Raw genomic sequence first — 27535 nt, 5'->3', positions numbered from 1 at the left:
TGAGATTTGCTTCTAAGTTTACAAGCATCAGTGGAAACAAGATGAAAAGTCCACATGCTGGTCTGGGCCTGTGAGGCTGCAACACTTGTTATAAAGCACAAAACAAAATTGTTTGATGAAATATGGACAGAAAACTTTACACCTCATTACCACTAGTGTGGTAGAAAAAGTTTTGTTGAGGTTTGTTGGCTAAAGTGTCAGATAAATAAGGTTTAACAAAATCAGGACTGAAGCACTTTATGTAAGATCTGCAGGCAAACGTGCATACAGTGCATGTACAGTGCACAGAAAATATATGAAGAATCAACCTTTTTCACTGAAGACATTTAGAGACAGCAAGAAAAGCACACTTGGAAATAATAAAATAACTGAATGCTAATTGCTGAATACAATAAGGTACATAACTGAATGACCATTTTATTACATTATGAAGGAGAAAGGATTAAAAAAAATTAAATGCAAGAAAATAAAATGTTGTTTTAAATGTCAGAAGAGCCTATTTGTTTTCAGAAGAATTGTTTGGGTTGCTGAGTAGGGACTGAAGACGAAACCATGAGATATAGTAGTTAACACACCTTGGCTGGAAGAGCTAACACAACAAATAATACAATTTTCACTTAAATTTGATAGCGGACACAGAGTCAAGTATGTGGATTATGGCGTCTGTTCTTACATCTGCACAGCTGTTTAGCAGCAGCTTTCTGCACAAACTGTAGGTGGTAAATGCAGGTCCAGGATATTTCAAACTGGTAAACTGCTGTAATTAAGTTAGGGTATTAGTGCATGGACAACTTTCTGTGGCTGGAAGGGGATACAAACTCCCAAATAGTAAATAAATTATAATTCAATCTATACATTAGCCATGTAGGATGTTTTGGCTCACCATGCTGGCATCAGCATCTTAGGCTTCCAGCACTGCTTACAGTACCCCTTCGCACCGCAGCATGTAAGTTTATGTCACATTGCTTATTCTCACCATATGTTACTTTTTTTTAAAAAAATAATCAAACCCAAATCAAATGCCTAGCAGTTAATTAGCATATGCTGAATGTTAAAATGCAGATTTTTTGCATGTAAAATGCAAAACTCAGAGTTCGTGTTCATAGTTATTACATTAAGGTTAGTACTAAAGTAGCTATCAGCAAGTAACATTTAGTAATGTTAGCTTGCTACCATGCTAAAATTAGCTCATTTGACATGGACAAAGGTAGAATGTTATACTAAGTAGGGTAACATGCTAACGCTATCAAAAACTACAACTAGAGGTGGATTTGTGTCAGAAATTTTATAGCTGTCTTGTCATGAACTTAAATGGAAAATATAACCTGTAAATGGTGAAGTGAACTAATGTCTCAGTAAGAACTGTCTATCTGATGATGTGAAGTTTCTAAGTAGTTGCTAGCTGCTGGTTAATCTAACACTAATGCCACATCATACTGAAGTTTCAGGCAACAGTTAATCAGAAAATAAGACGTAGGCAGATTCCACTGTGGTGTGAATGTTATTGTGTGTTTTACAGTAATTGCTTTTTGGGTTTGATGAAGTTTTCATTGGTCCTCTGAGTGCATCCTGGGGAGATGCTTTTGATGAGGCGCAGTTGTCATGATGCCACAAACTAGGAAAACAAGGCTCAAGTTGAAAATAACCAAAATCATCATTGCAATAAACTATACAATGAGATTATCTCCAAAAACGTCATTAGTTATTAGTTGCTTTATATGTCATAAAACAAGCACATACTGTATAACTAGAGGAGTTGTCACTTCGCAGTATCTTAAATAGCAGTTTTCAAATTTGCACCTGCTTCTACAAAAGAAAATTAAAAACAGCCGCTCTGTCACAGTCTCATGGGAAGTTACACACAGAGATCATAATATAATTCTGCTCCTATGCTACGCTACATTCATTTTACCAAGCAATTCAATCTCATTTTCATCTTTCAAGTCTGAAGGTTTCTTGTGAAAATGCCAGTAGGGTGAAACAACTCCAATTGTTCCTGGTATAGTTTCCCATGTTTGAAGAATTTTGCGGAATGTAGTGTCTCATTGTCTTGAAACAAGACAGACTAAAGTAGATTGCTGCACTAGTGTCGAGACAATAATGCTTTTGAGACACATCCTGAAACAAGCTCATTTGTACTATGGACACAATAAAGAATTGCACCTCACTGGCTGGTTTTGTTTTTTCAGTGTAATCCTATAAAGGCTTTTTTCATTCATTATATGAAATAAAAAATCTATTCAAAACCCCTGCAAGGATCTGGATAGACAATGAATGGGCGAAGGATTTTGGAGATTCTTTCAAGAAATTGAAGGTCCTATTCAGGAGCTGTCCGATTGAACTTCGTCACAGATTGTGTGTCACACAGCCTGTACAGTTTTGCCTCCCATGGTTTATTTGGACTGACACTTTCTATATCCATACCTCTATACCATGAGTACCTACATTCACTAGAGAGTGGCAGTACTGACTACTATAATTTGTAGTGTCATAATTCCATAATAAAATTCCACTGTGTCACAATGCTAGGATTTTGGCTACTTGGATAATCATGTAACAATGTGGCTAATGCTATTAGAGGAGATGATACCAGGCTGTGGGTGATTACCAGCAGTCATAATGCAACCTCATCAGAATCATGAAGTACTTATGCCTGGCCAAGCTCACACAGTCAGGCGGATTACAGCTAGCAGGCTATTTGTGACAGCCAGACCTTGTGATGCCACAACACCAATCATCAATCACCTAACACCAACAGACCAACCTCGGAACAAAGCGGTAGCACTGTGACTGACTCACTCCTGCGTTACAGTGGTTTTAAAGCAAATATACTCACAAAGCTAACAAGGAACACATGAACAAGATCAAATCAATGTTATACACACACCCACAGCAACATATATGGTATCCACAGATGCACACACCCACTCAGCCAGCAGAAGAACGGTGAGTTCACGTCAAACGTTGTTCAGAATGTCAGTTCCTGTTCTTTTCAACAAGTAGTTGCACTATTCTGTAGTACTTGTGATTTCTGCAAAATCTAGAAATCCAGATTACTCTGTGTGTGTGTGTGTGTGTGTGTGTGTGTGTGTGTGTGTGTGTGTGTGTGTGTGTGTGTGTCAGATTAGAACTCCAAGCAGGATTTCACTCCATCAGAAATGGACATACAAACCCATTATAAGGATTTTTTCTTACTACATAATGCAGAAATATTCATACCTATCCTGTAGTGGTACACACATGCAGTGACGTATTTCACAAGTTACAAACCTTGTCATCATCCTCACAGGTCATGACGTTGGAGAAGGGGATCTCGGCCTTGAACATCTTCCTACAGTGCATCAGCTGCACCAGCAGGTAGCACACTGTTTTAAACTTCATCCTCTTGGCTGGTTTGATGTCTGACAAAATGAGACCTGGGAAGATCTAGAAATGAGGACAAAATTTATCAGATGAACAGGGAAGAAAGATAGAGCTAGAAGCTACTTAGGGGTACAGACAACACTTTATGGTTTGATTTTGCTACTGATAATTATCTCCTTTCATACAGTAAATGTAACAGATCAGTCAATCCTCTGAACCTCACATATAAACAGTTCTTCATTCAAGGCTGAAAGCTACAACTAGGCTGTGTTTTGAGATCATTTCCACTCTCTGAAACAGCCTCCTACACATTCAGAGTACGAGTACCTCATTTAAGCATTTAAACCTCAAAATAAAACAGCTATTTTCCAACTTGCTTTGACCTATAATCTTGCCGTTTATCTTTGTGGAAACTCTGCTCCAGCTCTCAGTCTTTGTGGAAATAAAGTCAACATTAGCATGTGATCACGCAGCTCCTCCAGTCAGAATATGAACATGCATGCCAGTGGCTGCAGGAGGTTAAAAAGCTGATGTATGGCATGTAGTATTTAGCATATCACAAGCTCATGTTTTGTATGGTGTTGATGTTTAGCATGTTGTAACAAATTCACATGCTAACATTAGAATTTTACATATTTATGTAAGGTTTGATAACATACACAAACAAAAATAGACCTATATCTAATACAGTTGACGTATGAGACCAACAGTAAATAAATATATAAAAAGGGGGTAATGCATAAAACACACACACTGAAAAACATATTAGCAAAAGACATATCAGTTAATATTAGCATTGAACTATAATAATGATAATATTAATTATTATTAATTCATAATTAACATTAGCTCTTCTGCTTTAACATGTTCGAATATTAATGTTTGGCGTCATGTATGGCATGTTCGCATGTGTAGGCCTGTCTTTAGCATGGTAACATGCTGTGTTGGCATTCACTTCAAACTACAGCTGAAGCTGATAGGAATTCAGTCATTTGTTATAGAGCTACTTCATGAACTACTGAGTGGGGCAAGTGGAAATTTTGCTATTTTTCTGGTGCTAAATGAGATTAATTTCCATTCCTTGAGGCCTTCCTGACAATTCAATATACGCAATTCTGTTCTAAACAGACTTCAAAGCTTCTAAAATTAAACTCATCATTTCCAACCTCTTTTTACCAACAACCTGATTATTCTTTATTATTCTGCAAACCCAAATCTATTTGCAGTATCCAGTCAAGGATGAAGGGGAAAAGGACAAGGCGACATCCCTCATCCCTTTGGAGAATTGTCTCATTCATGGAAATAAAAAAGGCTTGAGTAGGATTTTTACAGTAAACTGTGAGTGTGCACCGTTAGAAAACCTAGATATATTGTGTGTCTGTGTGTGTGTGTGTGTGTGTGTGTGTGTGTGTGTGTGTGTGTGTGTGTGTGTGTGTGTGTGTGTGTGTGTGTGTGTGTGCTCACACAAATACTGCGCGTGAGCTTTTAGCTGCGGATTTAAAATGCTACAAATAGAGGCACACACTCAGCTCTGGTTCACATGTACAGTTGGTTTGAGATAGTGATACTAGCTATGTGTATGCCAGCTTAACACATGGCCTGCCTCCCTCTCCGCAGCAGAGGATTAACTATTGTAGCACTGATAGATGTGTTGCCTCTCAAGTTGTACACTGACGAGAGAAAACGCAAAAAATGATTCTGCCGTACTTTGCGTCTGTGTGATGGCACGATGAAATATGTCTCTATGTGATGTTTCTGGAGGAAGGCATGTCTCTCGTGGCCGAAACCGGGTTCCACCTCGTAGTCTCCATTCAGACACTCCAGGGTGGTCCTTGTGATGTGCACCTTGCTGAGAGAACAAGCAGAGCAGAGGATGCAAGGCAGTTAGTGATAAAAGTCTGGCGCTAAGGTCTCAAATCATTATCCACCTCATTATTTTTATCGGCCTAAGAGCCCCTCGGCTTGCTCAGAATTCTTCACAGCAAAGAAATTCTAATGCTAACGACTCACTTAATCTGGTAACAAGTTCTAAAATCTTATTATTTCTCTTGAAACGAGACCAAATTGAGCCAAGGAGGTGACCTCATTTCACTGCTTTATAAATGCAAATCAGCTTGTTACTGTATATGAGTTTTCTTGAATGAAGTGACATCAATTTGACTCTATTGCTCAGCCTTACTTTAAGCTGCTGCTTCTGCCCTTTTTAGAAAAGCTACATATCTGCATCAAAGCGAAATCATTTAATCCAGTCATTTTTTAAGACCAAATGTGAGATTATGTGACTTCTTATAGGATAACATTATATTTTATCCTTTTACTATTCTTTTACTATTATTCACAAATTACATGAAAAGATTGACACCAACAATCAGTAAAAGCTACCAAAAAGTAGTACTGTGTGGGGAAAGTCACATATATAGTAGAATATATCTCTGTGCCATTTATCTTAAATATTGTCCAAAAACTATAAGTATCATAGATAAAACACATGCCACCACATTTGGATAACATATTCCTCTAAAAAGTGTAGTTTATTCCATAAAAACTGAGCTGGAAAATACAGTCTCATGTTGCCCACACATCACTGGTTATGCTCAGGGAGGTTGTTCTGATATGACAAAGCTTTGATAGTGTGTTGTTGTTTCTTGTCAAGAAATTAACAACATCTCAGATCAGTCAGATCAGTATCACACAGCTGACAATAAAAAAGAAAGGTTAAATTTGATGGGCCTGTGTGACCTGCAATATTCAGTGGAACAACAAACGGCGAGAGATGATTAACTGGCTGGTCTTGGTCCCAATTCTTTTAAGCAAGGGTTTACATTTTTCGTCTGGCTTCAAGGAATAGTCAGATGTCCATAAGAACACTGAAGCAGTTTGCTTGTTATAATCATTTAGAGATCCCGTCCTAATACGCCTCCATTCTAAAAAATGGGCCACAGTCGACATTTTGTGAAAAATTACATTGTAAAATTCAGCCAAACCGCTATGAAGCTTCAGCAGTCTGTGTTAGCCAAATGAGGTGGACATCTAATATCTGATAAACTGTCACTGCATTTTTGTAACTCAATTGGTCTAAAGCACAGCAGTGTCAACATACCATAATCCAGAAATACAATATATGTCATGCAAATGTAAAGTTATTGTTCTTTTATGTGTTTTTTATGGAGGCGCATTACTTTCTGACTTCTATATCTTATAATTACGTGAAAAGATCTCGTCATGATGAAGAAAACTCAAGATTATGATATCCGTGCTACATTTATGCTAACAAAGTTTAACTCTTCTTATGATTAAAGGATCTCTATCTGTCTACAATTACCGTATGTATATCTATAGTTAAGGAAATGATCTTCTAATCGTGAGATACAGATCTCATAAAATGATCTCAGAGTTATGAGACCTTTTCTCGTAACTGAGTTGATATATAATAATATGGCTTAATAATTGCAAGGCAATAGTTGCCAGCTGGCTGAATTAATTTTTGATTTATGTCTGTTCAGTGGATGACGTCAGCCTCAACCTTCATGATGGACGTTTGAGAAGTATATAAAAAAACAGAAAGAATACGTTCCCCCATGTGTCATTACTGTGATTGGATGCACACATCATAAAAGTGTAGTCTATCTCTGCTGCTGGGATGCTCTGTGTATGTGTGCTTGTGTGTGTTGTGTTTGTGCTGTGAACGCTCAGAGTCCAGTTTCAGTGGGTGTAACAGTCAGCACTGACCCAGGCAACCCTCCAGCCTCCATCACATTTGCCAGTGTGACATCGTTTGACCAGACGTCATACTGCCATTTCCTGAGGCCCAGCACGCCACACAGCACCCGTCCTGTGTGCAGACCAACACGCATGTTCAGATCCACCTCTGTCGCCTCCACCACCGACCTGCAGGGGAGGTGAGGGGGGTGGAAGGTTAATCTCTAAAATTGCTGAAACAAAACTAAGAAAATGTGACCCCCGCCGAGGATGTTATGATTCATTCCTGAGTCTCTCTCAGGATCTCAGAAAAGTCCACTGCTTTGGCCCTGACTGAAATATCTCTACAGCTATTGGAGGGATTACCATGAAAGTATGTGCAGACATTCATGGTTCCCAGAGGATAAATCTGTCTGACCTTTGTGATTCCATGGTGTTTAGTACCATCATCAGGTTGAAATTTGAATTGGCTTCCATTGCACTTTATATTTAATGGAAATTAGCCAATGTTAGCATGCTAACACACTAATTTAAGAAGGTGAATGTGGCAAACATGCTGCTAACAGCATGTTAGCATCGTCATTGTGTGCATGTTAGCATGCTGATGTTAGCATTTATCACACTGCACACCTGTGCCTATACAAACAGCCTGATGGAGTTGCTATGCCTGAGCAGAGATATGCACTCTTTAAGTAGTTTTGAGTTTCCTTTTCTTCTTCAAAAAGTCTTAAAACTCTTGAAACTCCATTTTGACCAAAACAAATAACATTCCTTTAGTCAGGGTGGCAGATCTGCTGACTTACTTGATGGTAGGAAGAAACTTTGCAACTTTGTAAATCCAGTGTAAAGAACAACATAATGCATCTTCAACATTAAATCATTCTGAAGGGTGTGCATGCCTGCCTCTATGTTCACTTGTGTGTATATTTATGCATGTACAGGTTTGTGTGTGCAGACCACCTTCACTTCCTTGTCTTGTGGTGAAAATGAGTTAAAGCAGAACTTTTGTGCTTAAATCACTACACAAAGCTCAAAGGTCTGTCGCTTCAGATGGTGTTTGTGTGAATGTTTGCAGGTTGGTGGAAAAGAAAATGCGGTCTCCTCATCAGGCTGAAGGAGGGATGTCTCTCTCTCTCTCTCTCTCTCTCTCTCTCTCACACACACACACGCACACAATGAGGGATGCGTGTGTATGGCAGCACCTGTCCTCTGAGATAAAGGACTCCTACAGCAGCACCCATCCACTCAGACAGAGCAGCAGGGAAAGAGAACATGACAGACGAGTGTTCACACAAGAAAAAGAGGTAAAGGCTTTGTGTACATGTGTGTATGCATTTGTATCACCAACTGTGTTTGTGGTTGCAAATGGTAACAAATTGGAATTGTCTCAGTTTGCAGAATCTTTCCTACATCGCTTTGTTGTGTCCAAACAAAACAAAGCAGTTCTTGCTCTAAAACCCTTCCTCTCTCATGTAGTACTGCTGCATGTGTGTTGCAATAATGTTGAGTAAACAGTTGGCAGTCTGTTCTGTGAGTGAGAGAGAAAGTTGGGAGATGCAGAGATGTTTTATCAAATGACTAATAAATGCTTAAGTTTAAGCTGATCTCTCTTCCACTTTGGGCCTAACTTTCGACCAAATTTCAGTGAAATCTGATGAATTTATGAAATATCTGCAAACTAAAAGACAAACATACTGTACTGCACTTTTTTATTGGGTGTAAGAGCAGCTTTAACAAAACAAACACTGCTCACTACTGTTAGTAATCAGTACTTATTTAATGTAATCAGGTTTTAATAAAAAACAACTTCCAGATAAAGCCCCGTGTGCTGACCTGTATAGATATGAGGGCGCCCAGATTCACGTTCCAGAGACGATGTAGGTTTTTATATCAGTGTGTGTGACTCACGCAATTGTGTCAATCATGTCCAGTCCCATCTCCACACAGCAGTGGGCGTGGTCTGCTTTGGGTTGGGTCAGTCCTGACACACAGTAGTAACAGTCCCCCAGGATCTTTATCCTCCTGCAGTGATTCTCCTGCAAACACACAAAGAGAAATGACCCACTGTAGTCCACCAGATGGACAATGTCTGTCATACTAGAGTAATGTGTTTTCATAGATTAACATGAGCCTGTTGTCATTACCACTCCTTCCTGGCCATGTAAATGGTATGGCTGTAGGGATGGCAGTGTCAGCCTGTCAGCTGGTCCAACATTTTGGTCCAGACTGAAACACCTGAGTGTATTAGATGGATTGCATCAAGAGCAACTTGTCCATCATAGATAGTAGGATCCAGCTGTCTTGATCTGGATCAAGTTTTAATGCCTTAAATTAATAATTAATGATTTGTGACAGTATTTTTGCCATTGCTATTTTTAAACCTATTCTTCTCCTCATAAAAAAGCTAAACTTTAGTTAGTTTCTCTTGGTAGTTTGTGAGTATCACAAAAAAAATAAAACACTATAAATACAGTGGGGCTAAATCATGATGTACATTTCTACATTAAGATGATGAATGTACTTTGTCTCCTGTTACAGGAGACGTGACTGTACAGAAGCTGCATGGATGCACAGCTCAGCTCATGGAAATCAGATGAGTGTACTTGGGCAACCATGTGTATATTTGTAGTTGAGGCCAACCCTAATTGCTCCGACATGCTCTTGAAGTAGAATCCCGCCCACACATTCCCAGACAGATCAGCTATTTGTCACACTGCACATTGTGCACAAACTCTGCATCGATGACACACACACACATGCGCGCGTGCACGCACACACACACACACACACACACACACACACACACACACACACACACACACACACACACACACACACACACACACACCTTTATAACACACAGCAACACACAGGGACACACAGGGACACCTGCAGAAAAGCACAAACAGCAGCATGGTTGCATGCAGACATACTGTACAGGTACTTTGGTTTAGTCACACGCACAGGGTTTCCATTAGGCACTGTATCACTCACAGTCATCAGAAAATCGTAATGGTAGACCCTATAAAGCTTAGCCTGCAGGCAACCTCTGAGTGACAGACACACATACATACACGCAAACACACACACACACACACACACACACACACACACACACACACACACACACACACACACACACACACACACACACACACACACACACACACAGATACAGAGGATTCATGACAACTGCAGGGTAAGAGGCAGAGATGAGAAGAGAGGAGACGGGGTGCTCTGGTTTTCTGCTCACGGGAGCAGAAAGATTCTGGCGTGGGAGGATATGAGAATTCAGAACGTGGATGATTATCCCAGCACTAGAGAGAGAGAGAGAGAGCGTGTGTGTGTTTGTGTGTGTTTGTGTGTGTGAGCAGAAATGAGAGAGAAATTATCAGCAAACAGCAAGCCATGTGTCGAGAGAGAGGTATCTGTGTGTGTGTGTGTGTGCGTGTGTGTGTGTGTGTGTTTGGAGACAAATTTGGGCTGTTCAATTTTGTCAAATTGGGGACAAAATCACTGTCCCCCCTTTGTCTCGATTCATTTCTATCTTCATTAAGGTTAGATGAAGGTTAGGGTTAAGTCAGGTGCATGTCTGTTAGGGTTAAGTTTAGGTTGAGCCTCGGGCCAATAAATGTGATGCGTAGCATACAGCAGTCAGGCAGGCTCAGCAGCTGTGACAGAGCCAGTTTGAAAGTGAATTTCTCCTTTGCTAACACGACAGCGTATAAATCTCAATTAGGATGCAGCTGCAGCAACGCACTCACACACATGCACACAATATATCCTCATCACAAGATTTCCATATAATGGCTTTCTGAGTGCTGGAGCACTGATAGTAAGCCACATATCACCTTGTATCTTGCTCTTTCTCTCTCTCTCACCCCGCGTTAAGCCATGACTGATTGCTGAGATGCAGAGTGAACTGAAGAGGGATAATCCTGCCGATCATGTGACTTTCGTGTGTGCATATGTGTGTCGGTGTGTGTGCACACAGAAAGCAAACTGTCTGAAGACATCTCTTGTCCTCGTAGCAGAAGAGTTCAGGCGAGTGGCACACTGAGGGGTGACTGTGAATGTGCTGTCACTGATATTATGAGCCAGACTGACTTTTATAGAGCACTGGGAAGCTCTTGAAGATTTATTTGATGATCACAACATCAAAGTCCTGAATTGTTATATGTGTATGCTGGATGTATAACTTTTAAAATCATTATGTAATGATGACTAATTTAAGAAAAATAATAAACCACCAGCTCCTGAGAGATATATCCTCTTCAGCTGCTAGATGTTCCCCTTTCTTCACCAGGTAGTTGCTAACCTTGTCAGTCTGCTATTTGCTGCTGGGCAGGTAGTGAACATTAGGTTAATCAGAGCTTGTTTTCTGGAAACAGCTGCCTGTGAAGTTAATGAAAAAGCTGAGACTCCATGAATGTGCAGTAAAATCAAAACCAGGAGCTAGAAGAAGCTGAAAAGAAATGTAAAGCCTCTGTGTTTGATTGTTGATGGTCAAATTTAACTCAGTGTTCTAGAGTTTGACAAAACAACCATGACTCAAGATCTACTTATTTTGCATTTTTGGGGTTTTCCACCACATCCTGTAGCCTTTGCTAGTGGACTGACTTTGTTCAGAGACAGAGCTAATGCCATCTGCTGATTAAGACTGTAAGATGTGGCAGTTCCATAAGGAACTAGTAAGTGGACCTTGAGTTATGATGATTTTGCCACCCATTATTTCTCTCAGCTGCAGCAGGGGGGTATTTAACTGTGTGTTTGTGTGTATGAGCATGTGCCTTAGGCTTACTGTAATATGTCTCTGCAGTACGAACTATGGTGATAAACTATGAGTGAATGTGTGAGTGTGTGTGTGTGTCCATGCAGCATTATTATGATTATAGTAGTCTGGTGGCAGATAACCTATCACTCACCTAATCTTCTTTCCCTGAGAACAATGCTACACAGGCTTACTGACGTACAGTGAATGCTACCATACACACTTTCTCTTTATCAAGTGGAGTAGTCCCACTAGTGCTTACACACACACACACACACACGCACGCGCGCGCACACACACACACACACACACACACACACACACACGCACACACACACACACAGAAGCACTCCACCTCCTCAGCCCTTATCTCCCCTCTTTCTAAAAATCAGTTCACTCATCTCTCCCTGTCTCACCCATCCAGTTCATTCTCCTTCTTGACCTTCATCTCCTCCTCCTCCTCCTCCTCCTCCTCCTCCTCCTCCTCCTCCTCCTCCTCCTCCTCCTCCACATCATTCAGCCTCTCCAGCTTTACTTTCACAATTGGATCAATATATGGCTTGGCATAATAAATTAGCTCCAGGACTAAATAATACATTTTGTTTTCTTGGAGGCTTTCTGTGTTGCAGAAGAACAACAGGCTGAAACAGGAGCTCACCAACTGTTTGGAGTCACTCGCAGCCAACCTGCCTCCCCCTCTGTAGGCTGTCTGAGATGGCTCATTGACATAATCTCATAACAGACGCTGAAATCTAAATTGGCTTGCTTTTCTTTACAAGTGGCACCAACTTATGCATTTTATTCATGAACACAAGACCAAAAACACCAGAACTTGACCAATGCAGTATGGATGATACAAGTTTAGCCTTTGGTGTCAGCATATGCATCAGATGATGAGTAACAAGAAATTGCAGTGATCCCACAGATATTTTTAGATAATTACCCTAATTTAGAGAACATTGTCACAACAAAACATTGTTTTATTTACTCAGTAGGCTACACATCCTGGTCATAATTATTACATACCCAGCTATAAAGCTGCTACAATCAATATTTTAATATTAACAATCTACAAAATGAAACATGTCATGTGAAAGGGATCGCTCATAGTGATAACTCAAGTCTGCAGTTCTATTCAGCTGCATATAGCATCTTTCAGCTCATTGTTTTGGTCTTAGGGCCTTCAGATTTACTCTTTTGGTTCAGTCTTAGCACTGTCACCTAGCTCATTTCTAGCAGCAGGCAGCTGTTCTCATCATAAAGACTTACACAAAACTCACTGTATGCTACCTGCCTAGCACTAGCTGCTAAATATAGTGGAGCATTTCCAGCTAAATGCAAATGTTTCACTGGTGAATCGACTAACACGCTCACTGTATAACCTTTCTAATGTGATAATATGCCAATGTTAACAGCATGTTCTGCAGCCCACAGGTGGCCAAAAAAATCAATTAAAGCTTGTTTAAAGTCTAAGAATATTAGATTAAAGATTTTGGAGTGAACGTCTGAGAACACATAATGAATACAGTGCATACAGTGTAAAGTGTACAGTGCCTGCTGAGATGATCATTGGATGATATTTCAAATCACATTTATATGGATATAATCACCTATCATTAATGCAAGCTCCATCAGGAGGTGCAGTGGGGGAAGGAGGAGCACTTACTGTAGCCAGCTCATCAAACTTCCCAAAGAGTTCATTGAGCAGTTTGACCAGTTCCTGAGCGGTACACTGAGAAGCCAAGCTGGTGAAACCCACAATGTCTGCAAACAGGATGCTGTCAGAAGAGAGAGAGAGAGAGAGAGAGAGAGAGAGAAAAAAAAAAACACAAATGAGTATCTGATGCAAAGAGCTCAACTTCTCACGACAGCTGATTTGGAATATTTTTCTTCCTCGTGTTCTCTAGGACTCTACGGTTTCTAATACACAACAGAGGACATATACATATTAACTGGACAGACAAACATTTTCTCTGTGCTTCCTGACATAAAATACCCACAGATCACGCCAGAGCAGAGAAATTGGCTAATGGTCATCAAAAGTGAAGCAGTGAGTAATCCAATCCCTGATAAGTGAAAGTGTCTTTTAGGCCAACCACTAAATCAATTACAGAGCTAAATTGCCTGCTGCTGGCTAGCTGCTGTAGTGCGGATGAGGAAGGTGTTGAAAGCTACTTATCCCCTCATTCATTTGCTCAGAGGCAGGCCAGATGGCAGCAAAACAAGGTGTTATGGATCTTATTGACTCTCAGTTCAAAAAAAAAAAAAAATCACTGCTCTCAGTGGAGTAAAGGCATCGGAGCTCGAGCTGTGTGCAGAGCTGGGTACCATACAAAATGTTTTATCCTAGATCTGAGTTTCAGTAGCGAGACAGAAACGATACGTTTATCTTACTGTCTCCATGCCTTTGGTCGAGATTGAAATATCTATACTATTGGCTGAAAATTTACACAGAATCCTATTGACTTTAGTGATCCCCAAACGTTTTCTCTAGCGCCACCATGAGGTTTGTGATTTTGAGTGACATGTTTCAACTCTTAGATGGATTACCATGAAGTTTGGTTCAGACAGTCATGGTCCCCACAGGAAGAACCAACTGTAACCACCTGTTACCAATCAACCTGTTTACCTGTAGAATGTTCCAAACAGGTGTTTTTGGAGCATTCAGCTTTCCCAGTCTTTAGCTGCTCCTGTCTCAACTTGTTTTAAACATGTTGCTGCATCAAATTCAGAGTAAGCAGATATTAACAAAAATCACTGAAGTTGATGAGGTCAAACATTAAATATATTGTCTTTCTTCTGTTTTCACTTGGGTATATGTCAAAATGGATTAAATGATCACATTGTTTCATTTATGTTCTACAAAGCATCCCACCTTTTTCCATTGCTTGACTAGGATTAAAGACTTTGACTTGGTCTTGGACTTGGTATTCATGACTTGAGATTTGACTTAGACTTGAGACAGATGGCTTATAAAGACAACTTTTTTAGTTCCATTTTCCCTCATATTAAGAAGTTACATTTTGCTTTGATACTTGATCGGGTGATTTCTGGTGCAATGTGCGTAAATCTGGCAACCTACTTGGATGCATCAGACCAGCAGAGGCCAAAACATGAGGCAGCTTTCATGGAGGGGCTTGACTAAAAATAATAAAACTAAAAATCAGTGGCATGACCAACAGGACATCCAGCTTCATTCATTACTATAAAACTGACACAGAAAGGTATATGAACGCAAACTCACTGGCTGGTCAGACGTTAGCTAGAAACATTAAGATTAAGCTCTCTTAGACTTGGTTTTAAATTGTTTATAGTTTATATTGAGAGGACTGGTTTGATGCCATATAACCAAGCTATGCTGGCATTACTAGCTAACACAGCTGCATGCTTATGACTAAATGCTCACAGGTGTAAGTCAGTCTTCTCATGTCATGTACCCCTTTCTCTGCTGTTTTAAGCACCTCTTTAATACGTCATTAATTTTCATTGTGTATCACTATCCACCAGAACTTGACTTATGGCAGGAACTTAACTTGCTTGATTCTCACCACAGTAACATGAGCCTGATTGGTGACTTGCACATGATGATGATGATGATGATGATGTGACTTACTCCCACCTCACTGCTGATTTTAGGTATCTGAACAAATGATCAATGCTCTTTTTTTTTCCTCATGAGAACAGTTGACTTAAATGTCATCAGAACACCAGCAGCTGTACATGACATTTGTCTCAATAAAGTAGTTTAAATTTGGTAAAGATCTGCTTTAAATCAGGAACCCTCTGATCAGAGAATAAGTGAACAAGATGTATCTGACTAAACACACTGAGGCTCCATACCCAGCTCTAGCAGCGTGAAGAGGCACTGACTTCCTCTGCCGCATGACTGAGTTGCTCTTTTTTGCACTGCAGTATAGATGCTCAGGAGTCTGATGTATGTAAAGCCGGGATCACGACGCTTGCTCGACAGAGGAGCTCTGTTGCGTGATTCGTCTTTGAATGGCGCTGTGGGTTGTGCTGGTAGGTGAGGAGGAGAAGGTGAGAGGATGGCAGAGGGGGAGATAGGAGGCGGGGGTAGAGGGAGAGCAGAGCGGTGGTGGAGCTAAATGGGTATGCGATCAAACGTTCTCGAGGCCACATCAAAGGGGGGCCAGATCAGGGAGATGTCACGCCCCTGCTCAGCAAAATAAAGCTGATGTTAGTTATTTTTTAGCGCCATGTGTTTACGTGTGCATCTGTGTGTTTGCCGCAGCTCCCTGGAGACGGGCGGGAGCTGGCTTGCTGGGTGCAGCAGCTGATGTTTGGCCCAGTGCCAGTGCGGCAGCAAGGCTGGTGAACAGGAGGTGATGTTCCCGAGCTGTGGCAGAGTGTGGGAGCCGAGCAGATAGAGAGACAGACAGACCAGAGAAAAAAAGAGGCAGTCAGAGAGTGGAGAGGATTGTCTCTTGACAGGAGTGCTATTGACATGCTACCTAGCCCTCTACTCCCACACTCAACAGCACTGATACAGCTCTCTGCTTCTCTTTACTGCCTCGTTGGAATGTAATCAGCTCAAAGTCAGCCAGGTTCTCACGCTCTGTAATAGTTTATTCATTACAAGTGCAATAGTGGTGGCTGATGAAAAGGCTGATAAAATTCACAAGGACAAGACTGTAAAAAATGACGCAAGAAAAAAAATGCCTGTCACTACTTCTCAGAACCAAAGAGAGTGTGCTCAAAAAATGTGTGTGTGTGTGTGTGTGTGTGTGTGTGTGTGTGTGTGTGTGTGTGTGTGTGTGTGTGTGTGTGTGTGTGTGTGTGTGCGCGCGATCAACAGTCAAAACCTAAGAGCGTCAGTTTACAGTGACATAAAACTGGGATAAATCAGCAAAACTACAACGAGCATTTTTTTCTTAATAAATGACTTCATCAATTAATCAATTAGCAAAATCGTTGATTAATAATCAATGGTTGATTTCAATAATTTGATTAATCTACCAACCTACACATGTTTTCATTTTATCAACTGGTCAATTAGTTTTTGATTACTCAATGAAATGGTTAGTGTATGATATTTAGTCTATCATTGCCCTACTACACTAAAATCCACTAATCGATTAATCCACGGGTGTCATTTAAGACCAATGCCTCATGAACATTTTGTATAATTATGAACAGCATCTCTACTGTATTTACTCTATGTCTGTTACACTTTTGTAGAAAGTAAAGAGATCAACTTTCAGGATCTACTCAGGATCGTTGAAAACCACGAGTAAACCTTCAATTTTCCCAATTACTCTTTTGTCCAAGGTAATGTTATGTGATGTGATGTTAACAACATGCCAAAGAGGCTGGATGGTTATTGTCATCCAAAAATGACATTTTCTTGCAATTTGGAATGCAAGAAAACAAAACTTATCTAATCATGGGGGGGTCCTCATGGAACCAGCCACTTGGGGGCCATGGAAACAAGTTGTGAACATGGCATTGTCGTATCATTTAGCATTGACTTATTGATATGGTGAACCTGTTAGCAAACAGCTGCTTATTTATGTGTCCACCTGATCAATGTAAGACCAATATTCACTCTTTTTTAACTCTGCTTTTGGTCTCCACCATCTCCTGAGGGAGCAGTCTGGCTCTTTAGTGGCCAAATACTCCGCTATGTCCACCCACTATTGGCTAACTTTCTGTCTGCTGTTTGGTGCTGAGCAGATAGTGAACAGTGGGTTTATAGAGCTTTTTCTCTAAAAATCAGCTGCCTGTTGTGACCGAAGATGACACTACAAGAGAAAGAAAAGCAAAGAGAGATTCAGGTGATAATTCTCTGTAGGTTCGTCACTACCATTGACACCTTTCACACTGTCACATTGTTTTTAAACTGCTACTTCATACATTGTTACTATGGAAATATCAATTTAGATATGCTATCTGTAAAACCACAAAGCTGCCTTTCTCTTCAGTATTCCTTAAATCTCTCTTTCAAAATTCTGAACTATCCCCGTAAAGTGATGTATAAATGCTACAAAGAGTCTGTTTCATCAAAATGTCACCAGTGTGCTCTATAGACGTACAGCTGTTCCACCAATTCATCACAAAAAAAGAGAACACCTGAGCGAAAGAGTTCATCCTTAACCCTGGAAAAAGTAGTCTGCATCTCACTGATAATTCCACTGATGATGATGATGCAGCGGATAGCTAGGAGCTCATTCAGATTCTAGAAAGAAAATACCTCCGTTTGTCTGCCACAGAGGTTCTTACAAATCAAAATGCTCAAGGGTTTAATATTTGATCAATGAAATACAATCACGTCTTTGTTTAATACCTTTCTCATGCCAAAATCTAAAAACACCACAAATGAAGAGGAAATGTCCATTTTCTCATCTTCTGCTGGTGGCAAGTGCGCAGGCAACAGCGTCCTATCCATTTCCTCTTCCTAACCTTTACGTAGTTTGACTGCGTCTGTGTTAATGGCTCATCTTAACTGCTCTCCTTCTATTCTTGACCTTGACGTCACAGCAGGTGACACCTGGATCAAAACACTCAAGCCCACCTCAGACCTCTGCGGGCCGCAGTTGTCATGACATCCCCATACCTGACATTGTCATGACGTTGGATGTAGATCTTGTGAAAGATCCTCTCAGGCGGCTTCAGGAAGTCTTCCTTCATCTCCATGGCAACATTCCTGGGCAGTAGGCTCATTAGCAGACGCTCCTGAGGAGGGAGGAGTTAAAACAAGAGAGGAGGCAGCGCCAGAGCATTAAACCGTTAAAGCAAGCAAATACAAACTATTTGCTCTCTAAACAACCATACACACCAGGTAACACTGCTCATACTCCTTTGTGTTTAGTAGTTAAATAATTGGCGAAGATTAAGAGCCACGATTTTTGGAATCGATCAGTTCTTAAACATTCAGGGGTTCCAGCATCTGAAATGTGAGGATTCACTGCTAACCTGTAACACTGTCAACTGAATTAGAGCTAAAACAAAAATGCCTTTAATTAATTAATTAATAATTAATCAACAGAAAATTAATTACTAACTATTTTGATAATCAATTCATTGTGACAATTTTCAGGCTCAAATGCGAAACATTGCCTGGTTCCAGCTGTTATTTTGTGAAATTTGCTTCTTCTTTTTTTTTTCTGGTCACGTTTTTGATTGCTGGTGTTACGAAATAAAAAATCTGAAGGATTTTGGAAAAATGGTGATGGAGATTTTTTCACAATTTTCTGATATTCATACACAGAATGATTTATCAAGAAAATAATAAGCTCATGAATCTGTAATTAAAGGTAAGTGCTTGTTGTAACCCTCAACTGAATATCTTTGGTTTCAGGTAGTTGGACAATAACAAGCATTGACATTTCATAGATGAAACATTTCATAGATGAAACAATTCATCGATTAATCAAATCATTAATCAGTGATAGAAAAAATCAATAGTTTGCACCTTTGGATTTAGGTGATGTTGAACCACATGGAGATTGAGGTACAATTAATAATTATTCTCCATAAATCTATTTTTGGATTCATGGTATGATGTAATTACTGTAAAAGAATCCTGATATTGGACAATTCGAAAATCTTGGATTTTATTGATTTTGTTTGGCTTTTTGGGTCATTTTTCAACTATGGTTTGGTTAAAGTTAGGAGGAAATTGTGGTTATGGCAAATAAAATATGGTTAGGATGTGGCAACATTAACATTTGGTTAATAAAAAGCAATTGCATTAATGTCAGACATCCCACCCACCTCCTCCCTGACTTACACGGCTTCATTTTCTGCCTTGCTGTATAAAAGATACATAACTGAATGTTTGCATTGCATGTAAATCGTGAGGTACAGATTCCTCCAATAGGGATACTGGGCCAAATCCTCACATGTAAGAAGCTAGAACTGGAGAATTTGTAAATGAAAGGGTTAATTGTCAGCAGTTGTCAATTCATTTTGTGTCAAATGGATTCATCAGCTGAGTGTATTCAGCACAGCCTGCAGTAGTATCTACACAGATCAGCATGTTTTTGTTTGTGTGAATCATCTCAGTTGCAGCAGCATAAAGTCCAACTCTAGCAGGATGTCAAATGGTTGTGAATGCACAATGAATCATGGATGCTCTCCTGAATAGCTGTTGAGAGACAGAGTTATAACAGCAGCTGCGGCTCTCCTGTGTCTCCCTTCAACACTGTTTCATATTAAACATCCATTCACACAACTGCTCCTTACCTGCGAATGAAAACTAAGCTGGAGAGCAGCTTTCAGAAGCAGCCATCACACTGCTCACAGCGTGTCAGCGTGTGTTTGTCCATACGTGCACTTCTACACGTCAGGTGTAAAAATCATGACAACCAAAGTGTGAGATTGTTTAAAAAAGATCATTCATTCACCTGCCTTATTAATTGCCTCCATTTCTCTTGCCTGAACATATTATAATTGCACATCAAAGATTCCCATTTCTCTGATGTGTCCCAGGCTTAATTCACCGTGTGCTCTGTTTGACTATGACTCTCCTCACACTGTTTTATTAATGAACCGCTGGCTCACTTTCTCTCACATTAACATGAACATTTCCTGTCCTCCAGACTAACAAGATGGGGAAATTCCCACAAAAATGTAATAATGTTAAACTGAAGGAGTTGAACTTGCTGCCGCAGTGGAAAATGATTCAATATTCAGTCGGAAGGAGGACAGTTTTTCCTTTCGCCTTACTCGTGTTATACGACGACAACAACGTCATTTGTCTGTTTTTATTTATCAAATTAATTAAATAACTGACAAATTAAGGTACTTTGTTGATGGATGTTTTATAATGTGCTGAACTATTTGTTAATCAGTCCTGCACATTGATTTGCAGCATCCATGCTGCTCTAATGCAGCCAGAAGATGAAAAGAGTAGCTACCTTGGTACAAACAGTAAAGGCTTTGACGGTTGACAAGCTTCATTTTTCCTGTCCCTACTGGCTCTCAAGCCTCTCAAAGCTCAGCAGCTTTTAGTCAGGCCAAAGGGATGGAGTCAATTTCTGATTATTTCTGATTGTGCTGTGGAACGTAGGGGGAACGTACTCTTGTTCAACCATTTTCAGATTAAATTTGGGTTGGCAAAGAGAAATAGTCGATGACTGTATCAATGTTTTCTGTTCAAACACTAAAAATGTCTGAGTTGACATGTGTTATGTTTAAAGATCCAGTGTGCAGGTATTTAGGGGGATCTATTGGAAGAAATGTAATATAATATTCACAGTTATGTTTTCAGAGGGAGACAATGGGTGTTCAGGTGGTTTGCAATCTGCAACCTCATCAATAGATGGCACTAAATCCTACACAGTGGACCTTTAAGCATGAAAGTTCATTGAAACTATTTGAAAAAATCTGAATTCAAGGTTCACCTATTAGTTTTCACCGGGGCCTTTTGCCATGTCTCACAGTCACAGCAGCCCTTAAACTTAAACTTTAAGGTGGCCGTATATGACTATTGAAAAATGAAAGGAAGACGGATCCAACCTTAAGTCACATGATGGCAACTTAGCAAACAAAGATTGAGATGTGGTTAAAAGCTCTGGAAAAATCTTACAACTGGACCTTGAGGTAAGATCTTTTTGGTAAATGAGCTACACTGACTTTTTCTTGACTTTCTGGTCACCTCTATAGTGACTCTTCTTTCTCCAAACTGGAGTATCATCACACCAATGGTGGTGTGTCGTCAAAACCTCTTCGGAGTGAGGATGGGTGGATGGTGACCTTTGACCTTCCTATAATCCTTGACCAAGTAGTTTTATTTACAAAAATTGAACCAATCCTTAATCATAGACTTTGGGAAATTGGTTAACATTTGCGTTAATTGCAGTAGTAGCCATGGTCATGACTTTGGGAAGGGTAGTTTGGCAAAGTAATTCTTACTAAGAGTCCACATACAACCAATTTCCTGGAGCTTTCATTCATAACACACAGTCTTCATCAACAGATTGAGTTTGCTCAGCTGTCATGGAGATGGATACCATTGAGGGACAAGCTCAATAGCTGCTGAAAGCCCAGGAAAACCCTTGTGAGTGGACCTTAAGATGGGACAAGGACAAGAATTAATGTTGATGCTTAAATTCATGGTGCGGTGGTTCCTGAACGCTTCACGTGAGGGGACAACTGTGCATTGCTTCAGGGTTTTGAGATTGTTATTGAACTGAGAAGTAAATTGTACCACCTAGATGTACAGCACATAGCCTACACATGCTCAGGGATCAGGGTACCTATGGATCCTTCTCAAAGCAACAACCTGAGCAAAATCTTGAGTGATAACCAGAGACCTGTTTGATGGGTGAAATTCAAATCCGAGACGTTTGTTCACTGGTACATACAAAGCAGCCTGGTTGCAGGCTGCTGGCTGGCTGTTGATAGATCCCAATCAGGGGTCTGTGTGTGTTTCACTCACCCAGATAAACTGTGACCTTTACTGGAGAAGGGAGGCCATGAAAGCAATCTGCTTGTGTAATTACCTGTCAGAAGGGAGCCTGTTACTGCTGGGGAAAACACAGCATATCATCATCTAATCTACAAAGCACAGGTGCTAAGTGTGCGTGTGTGCTCGCGAATGTTGTGTATAACGAAGGTGAGACGGGCATAGAGGCATATTACATACATGGGATAATTAATTTTCTATTTAACAACTGGTGTGGGTGGGTTTGGTGAACATGGGGGGTGAGGAGGGTGCGGTGCATAACAAAGTGTTTCTGTGTGTTAAAGTTGCCTGATTGCTCCTTTGTTAAATCGCTACATGTAGGTGCGCGCAGAGGGGGTGGAATGTGTGGCGCTGGTGCATGTGCCACAGTAATTGTTCTTTCCTTAAATAGCTGCTGTCATAGTTACTGCGTGCCTGTGGGCAGGTTGTTAGAATACATTGGCACCTGAAACCTTTAAAAAAAACTTCTCAAGAGGCTGCAAAGATTTCATGAGCACAGGCGCTCAAGACGAGGTGAAACGTGGATGCAAGTCTTCATCGTCTTCTTCGCGTTCTGTTGTTTTTCCATCCATCTGTGCATTTTTGTGCGTGTGTTCAGATTCACGCCTCACCTGCTTCTCATTCTCATCCTCCAGTCTCAGCCTCTCCTCGATGCAGTTGCGGGCTTGCAGGAAGACTTTCCTCTGGGTGCGCTCGGTGAGAATCCTCACAAACACCCCCGACAAGTTGACGCTGGTGAACAGCACCGCATTGGCCACTAGCTGCACACAAACAAGAACAGACATGCCAAACAAAGCTGACAGCATCTACATTCTGTACGTGCATGTGAGCCTGAAGGAGCGCATGTGTCCATATGTGCATTTCTGTGTGCAATCATACATCCCGGCTAGATTAGACATCACAATCCTTGATTAATCCACAGGATGGATTGAATGGTAGAAATGAAGGTCAGAACTATGATTAAAACATGAATCGTAGGTGAGACTTAAACAACAGAGGATATACAGCGGAATTGACAAAGTGCATTATTGGTTAATGATCAGAAGCTATTGATCGTGCCAAACAATTTGGAAGATGAACTCTGCAGCCACTCTGTGACATTGATTCCTAACAGGTCAGAGGTGAAAGGCTAACGAAATACTCTAATCCAGCCCAGCCAGATGGATGATAGATTTTCTCTTTATGGTGACCAGAGAAACACCACCTCATAAACAGAACATCTAGTTCATCCTAAAAGAAGGGAACACGTCTATAGTGCAGTGGTTTCCAAGCAAAGGGTCTGGACCCCCACAAAGTGATCGCAAAACAAACCTGAGGGGTCATGAAAAGAACAAACGTGTTTCTGCTTTTCTCAGACTTTTCTCTGTGAGAAACTGTGATTTCTCTGGTAAATTATTGGGTAATTTTATCGCATTTTTTCTTGCTGTGGTTCCCAACATGGGGCTCGAGATGAATGTCAGTTGAACAGAACTGGAGAGCAGAAAAAAAGACTTTTTTCTAATCCCTCCATTTTGTTTATGTGTTGCTGGATAATTTTACATCTTCAGCCTGCTGAACATTTCATTTGAAACAATTTGAGAAGGCAGAGTGTGTTGAACTTTAGTTGAACTGGTCAAAACCTGATGGCATTGTAAACTGAGGAAGAATGGTTTCATTTTAGAGGTCACATGTCAGAAAGGTTGGACAGCACTGTTATATAGGACCAGGATCTCCCAGAAACCGCATTTTAACAAGATTATACTGAAATGATTACTTCTAGCTGCTATCTGTGGCACAAGCACCAGTGGAGAATCAGCACTCAGCTGTGTGAGGCTTTGCAGGAGCTTCAGCACTGGCAGCTGGACAGCTCCTCCTCTGCTTCATTACAGTGGTGCACAAAAGTGAAACTTTCTTTTCCAGTTTTGCAACTCCAGTAACCTTAAGCTGAGATGGATCACTGAGGGTGTTTTTAACCATTTGCTCTCCGGGGAAAACTCGGATGAATAAGTATACTCTTTCTCAGCATAACTTCACATTAACACGGTTACTTTACAGCCCAGCTGAGAGCGTCCCAGTACAACTACTGTGTTCTCTACTGCAGCAGTTGCTCACAGGTACTTGGTCTGTGCTTTTCTGTAGCTGTTTGACATGATGATGGCTTACGTGAAAAGCGCAAGAACTGTTCTCTAAGCCGAAGACAACAGAGTTGACCGGGGTGCAGGTGCAGCACTTACCGGTCTCCACAGCCTCTGTTTCCTTCCCGTGACCGACGTCGCTATGACAATGAAGTGGGATGCAGCCAGCATCACCCCGAACAGCACAGCCAGCAGCGTCCGCACCGGCAGCAGCACGTAAGCCACGAGGGTGACCAGCATGAGCTGCCACACGCCTTGCTCAGGGGCAGCGGCGCTCACCAGCTCTGACGTGCCGAGCGCCAGCGGGAACGGGCAGCAGAGCAGCGCAAAGGTGAAGCTGAACAGCAGGGCCAGCTTCGCTATTTGCTGCAGCTGCGTCACCTGCAGGTATTTGACGTTGGTGACGATAAACAGCGACAAGAAGACCACGCAGTGCACCGGGTAGGAGCCCTTGGACAAGGTGAGACGCGGGCTGGACAGCAGCTCGACCAGGGATAGCGACGACGCGGCCACGATGAGCACCGCCAGCGCTTTGAGGGTGGCGGTCTGCTCCAGCTTCAGGTTGTAGTTCTGGAAGAGAGCCTCCAGCTCCTGCGTGTTAAACTCGTCCTCGCAGACGATGGCGCCCAGGGGTGCACCGGCCGGGCAGTGACCCTTCCTCCGCCGGGTCTTGACTCTTTCAAATGGCATCTCCTCCATGTTCCGGCCATTCATGAAGCGGGGATGGCGCACGACCACTCAACTTTTCGGTTCCTCTCCTGCGGCGGGGAATCGAACCGGCACCCTCTCCCAGTTCATGTGTCCTGGACGTGGGGCTCGGTGTCAGAGGGGAGAGGGTGGCAGTGGAGACAACAGAGCACCGCGCGCGCCCTATCCACAGGTTGACGATTGTTGGTGTGTCGTCAGAAAAGTAGCCCGACCAATGTGCAGCACGCCTCTCTCTCTCTCTCTCTCTCTCTCTCTCTCTCTCTCTCTCTCTCTCTCTCTCTCTCGGACCACTTGCGGTGCCTCACACAGGGTTACGGGTGATCCTGGACTCACAGGAAGGATCACGCGTGCCTATGATGGTGCGTATGACGGCAGTCAAAACACCTCACCACGAGGTTTAGCGAACAGCCCTTGTCACAATAATAATAATGATAAAGGGACAATATTTTCTCTGGGCTCTCTTTCGTCCGCCTCTGAAAAGCACAGCTCGCACACACACAGTGTGTGTGTGTGTGTGTGTGTGTGTGTGTGTGTGTGTGTGTGTGTGTGTGTGTGCTTGCTTCTCCGTGCTTTAATTCGCTTGAGTGAAATGTCAGCGGTTGGGTGAAGACAGCAGCAAAACAGCGCTGGTGATTTCCCCTCACAGTGTCTGCAGTCAGAGCTGATGTAGTTCCCAGCTAAAAATAGACCAGCTGCACCGGTGGATGGTCCAATATAGCAACAATTTGGTCTTTCCCGCATCTCTTCCCCTCATATATTTTATTGCAGAGTCAGGTGCTCATTTCACACTGAGAATTAACAGGAAATCACAGCAGAGACAGAAGGCAATAATGGACTAAAAATAGCGCGCTCTTGCCGAATTAACAGTGAAAATGTAAGAATGATGACGCGCATCTTCAAATGTGATGCACCATTGTTATGGCTGAGAGCATGTTTCGTGCGTGTTTGCATATTTCCTGCATTTATGCGGTAGGTTATTTAATGTGAGTTTTTAATTCCAGCTGTAACTTAAACACCCACGAGAACAGATTCGGAACAAATACTGATAGAAGAAACAGTGGAAAGCGTAACTCAGCATCGCCAAAGCAGGACGACACTGACGTCTCATTTTGAAGAACTTGATTAAAATTGCCAGAATGTGGGGAAGGGTAAATGCTCTGCAAAACAGCAGCAGCTGCAAACCAAAAATGCAGTCTACAGTAGGCTAATTGACAAGAAGGGAGAGAAAGAGAGATAAAAAACATGTTATGTAAGAATGTAAGGAGCGGATATCTTCAGAATATCCAGAAATGTGCTTGTATCCAAATAGAGAGGATCCATAAAAATAGTATTTATTTTATTTTATTTTATTTTATTTTATTTTATTTTATTTTATTTTATTTTATTTTATTTTATTTTATTTTAGCATGAATGTCATATTTAATGGGAGTTTAATGAGTTTATACTTCCAGGACAAATAGTGACACAATAAAGGCCTACTTCAGTGAAAATAAAACTAATATTATCATAGAAGGACATATATGTTAACATGCACTATGGAAAGATAAACATCAGCAAAATATCATTCATTAGAGCAGCAGAAGAACAATGTGTAGAAAATCTCATTTAATGTGCCATATAAGTATGATCTATGAGAAATTAAATTAACATTACATATCAAGAGGGAGGACAATGAGATTTAAGTGTAAAATGTTTAATAATGGGTTTTTGGGGTATATCCAAATTCATATTATTGTGTTAAGAGCAATATGGATAATGCATAATGGGAAGTAATGATGTGCATGTACACCATACCATGTGTGCATATGTGTGCATTATACACATTTACCTGTAGGATCCTACATGAAGGTATAAGTATAGTATAAGTGACAGTGTGACACATTCATGTGTGTCTGTTATTCTTCTCACTATGATCATCACAGCACGAGTGTGCAATGATAATATTTAGAATACAGGAACACATAAAAGAGTATGCTCACATTGTATGCATAGCCTGGGGGCTGGGGCAAAAATAAGTTTTATTAACCTAGTTCAAGCAAAGGACACATAGGTGATGTGAGCTGCGTCAGTCAGATTGAAATGTGAACCATAGGCCAGGGTTCACATGATAGCGACATCCTGCATCAGCAGTATGATGCTTCCTCCTCACAGCCTTACGTCTTAATGACGTTAACTGTCTGATCACACAGGAGGCCAAACAACAGGCATTCAAAATCTTAAAATGCTCCTCAGCTTAGTATACATACTCAAACATACGGTGTCTCGGCGGCCTGAGCGGTGACCTTGTTTTTTGTTGCATGTGATCACTAAGATCTCTGAGGAAGTCAGTGGACTGGCTCATCAGTGAAGAAGTCAATGTGAAGCACTCTGGTCCCTCCTAACAAAAAGTCTCTACATGCGTTCAATCAATTACTTTGTGGTCAATATCCACTATCGTCCAGCATGTTTCAA

General features: G+C 41.2%; 1 protein-coding gene across 1 annotated transcript in view; it reads right to left on the bottom strand.

Annotated features, from left to right (window-relative positions):
• LOC139330593 (adenylate cyclase type 1-like) overlaps nucleotides 1–25314 on the bottom strand; it is a 44885-nt gene extending 19571 nt beyond the window's left edge. The window contains exons 1-8 of the mRNA XM_070961587.1: nucleotides 24476–25314; nucleotides 22874–23023; nucleotides 18408–18526; nucleotides 13500–13611; nucleotides 8971–9098; nucleotides 7093–7251; nucleotides 5071–5212; nucleotides 3271–3426 (exon numbers count right to left, since the gene is read on the bottom strand). Coding sequence (XP_070817688.1) covers nucleotides 3271–3426; nucleotides 5071–5212; nucleotides 7093–7251; nucleotides 8971–9098; nucleotides 13500–13611; nucleotides 18408–18526; nucleotides 22874–23023; nucleotides 24476–25090 — 1581 coding nt within the window. The 5' untranslated portion in view covers nucleotides 25091–25314. The remainder of the gene's footprint in view (nucleotides 1–3270; nucleotides 3427–5070; nucleotides 5213–7092; nucleotides 7252–8970; nucleotides 9099–13499; nucleotides 13612–18407; nucleotides 18527–22873; nucleotides 23024–24475) is intronic.
• Between the last annotated feature and the right edge of the window lie 2221 nt (nucleotides 25315–27535).

The sequence above is a fragment of the Chaetodon trifascialis genome, chromosome 4 (genome assembly GCF_039877785.1).
Source record: "Chaetodon trifascialis isolate fChaTrf1 chromosome 4, fChaTrf1.hap1, whole genome shotgun sequence".
NCBI classification, from domain to species: Eukaryota; Metazoa; Chordata; class Actinopteri; order Chaetodontiformes; family Chaetodontidae; genus Chaetodon; species Chaetodon trifascialis.
This window is presented reverse-complemented; position numbering and strand designations above follow the sequence as displayed.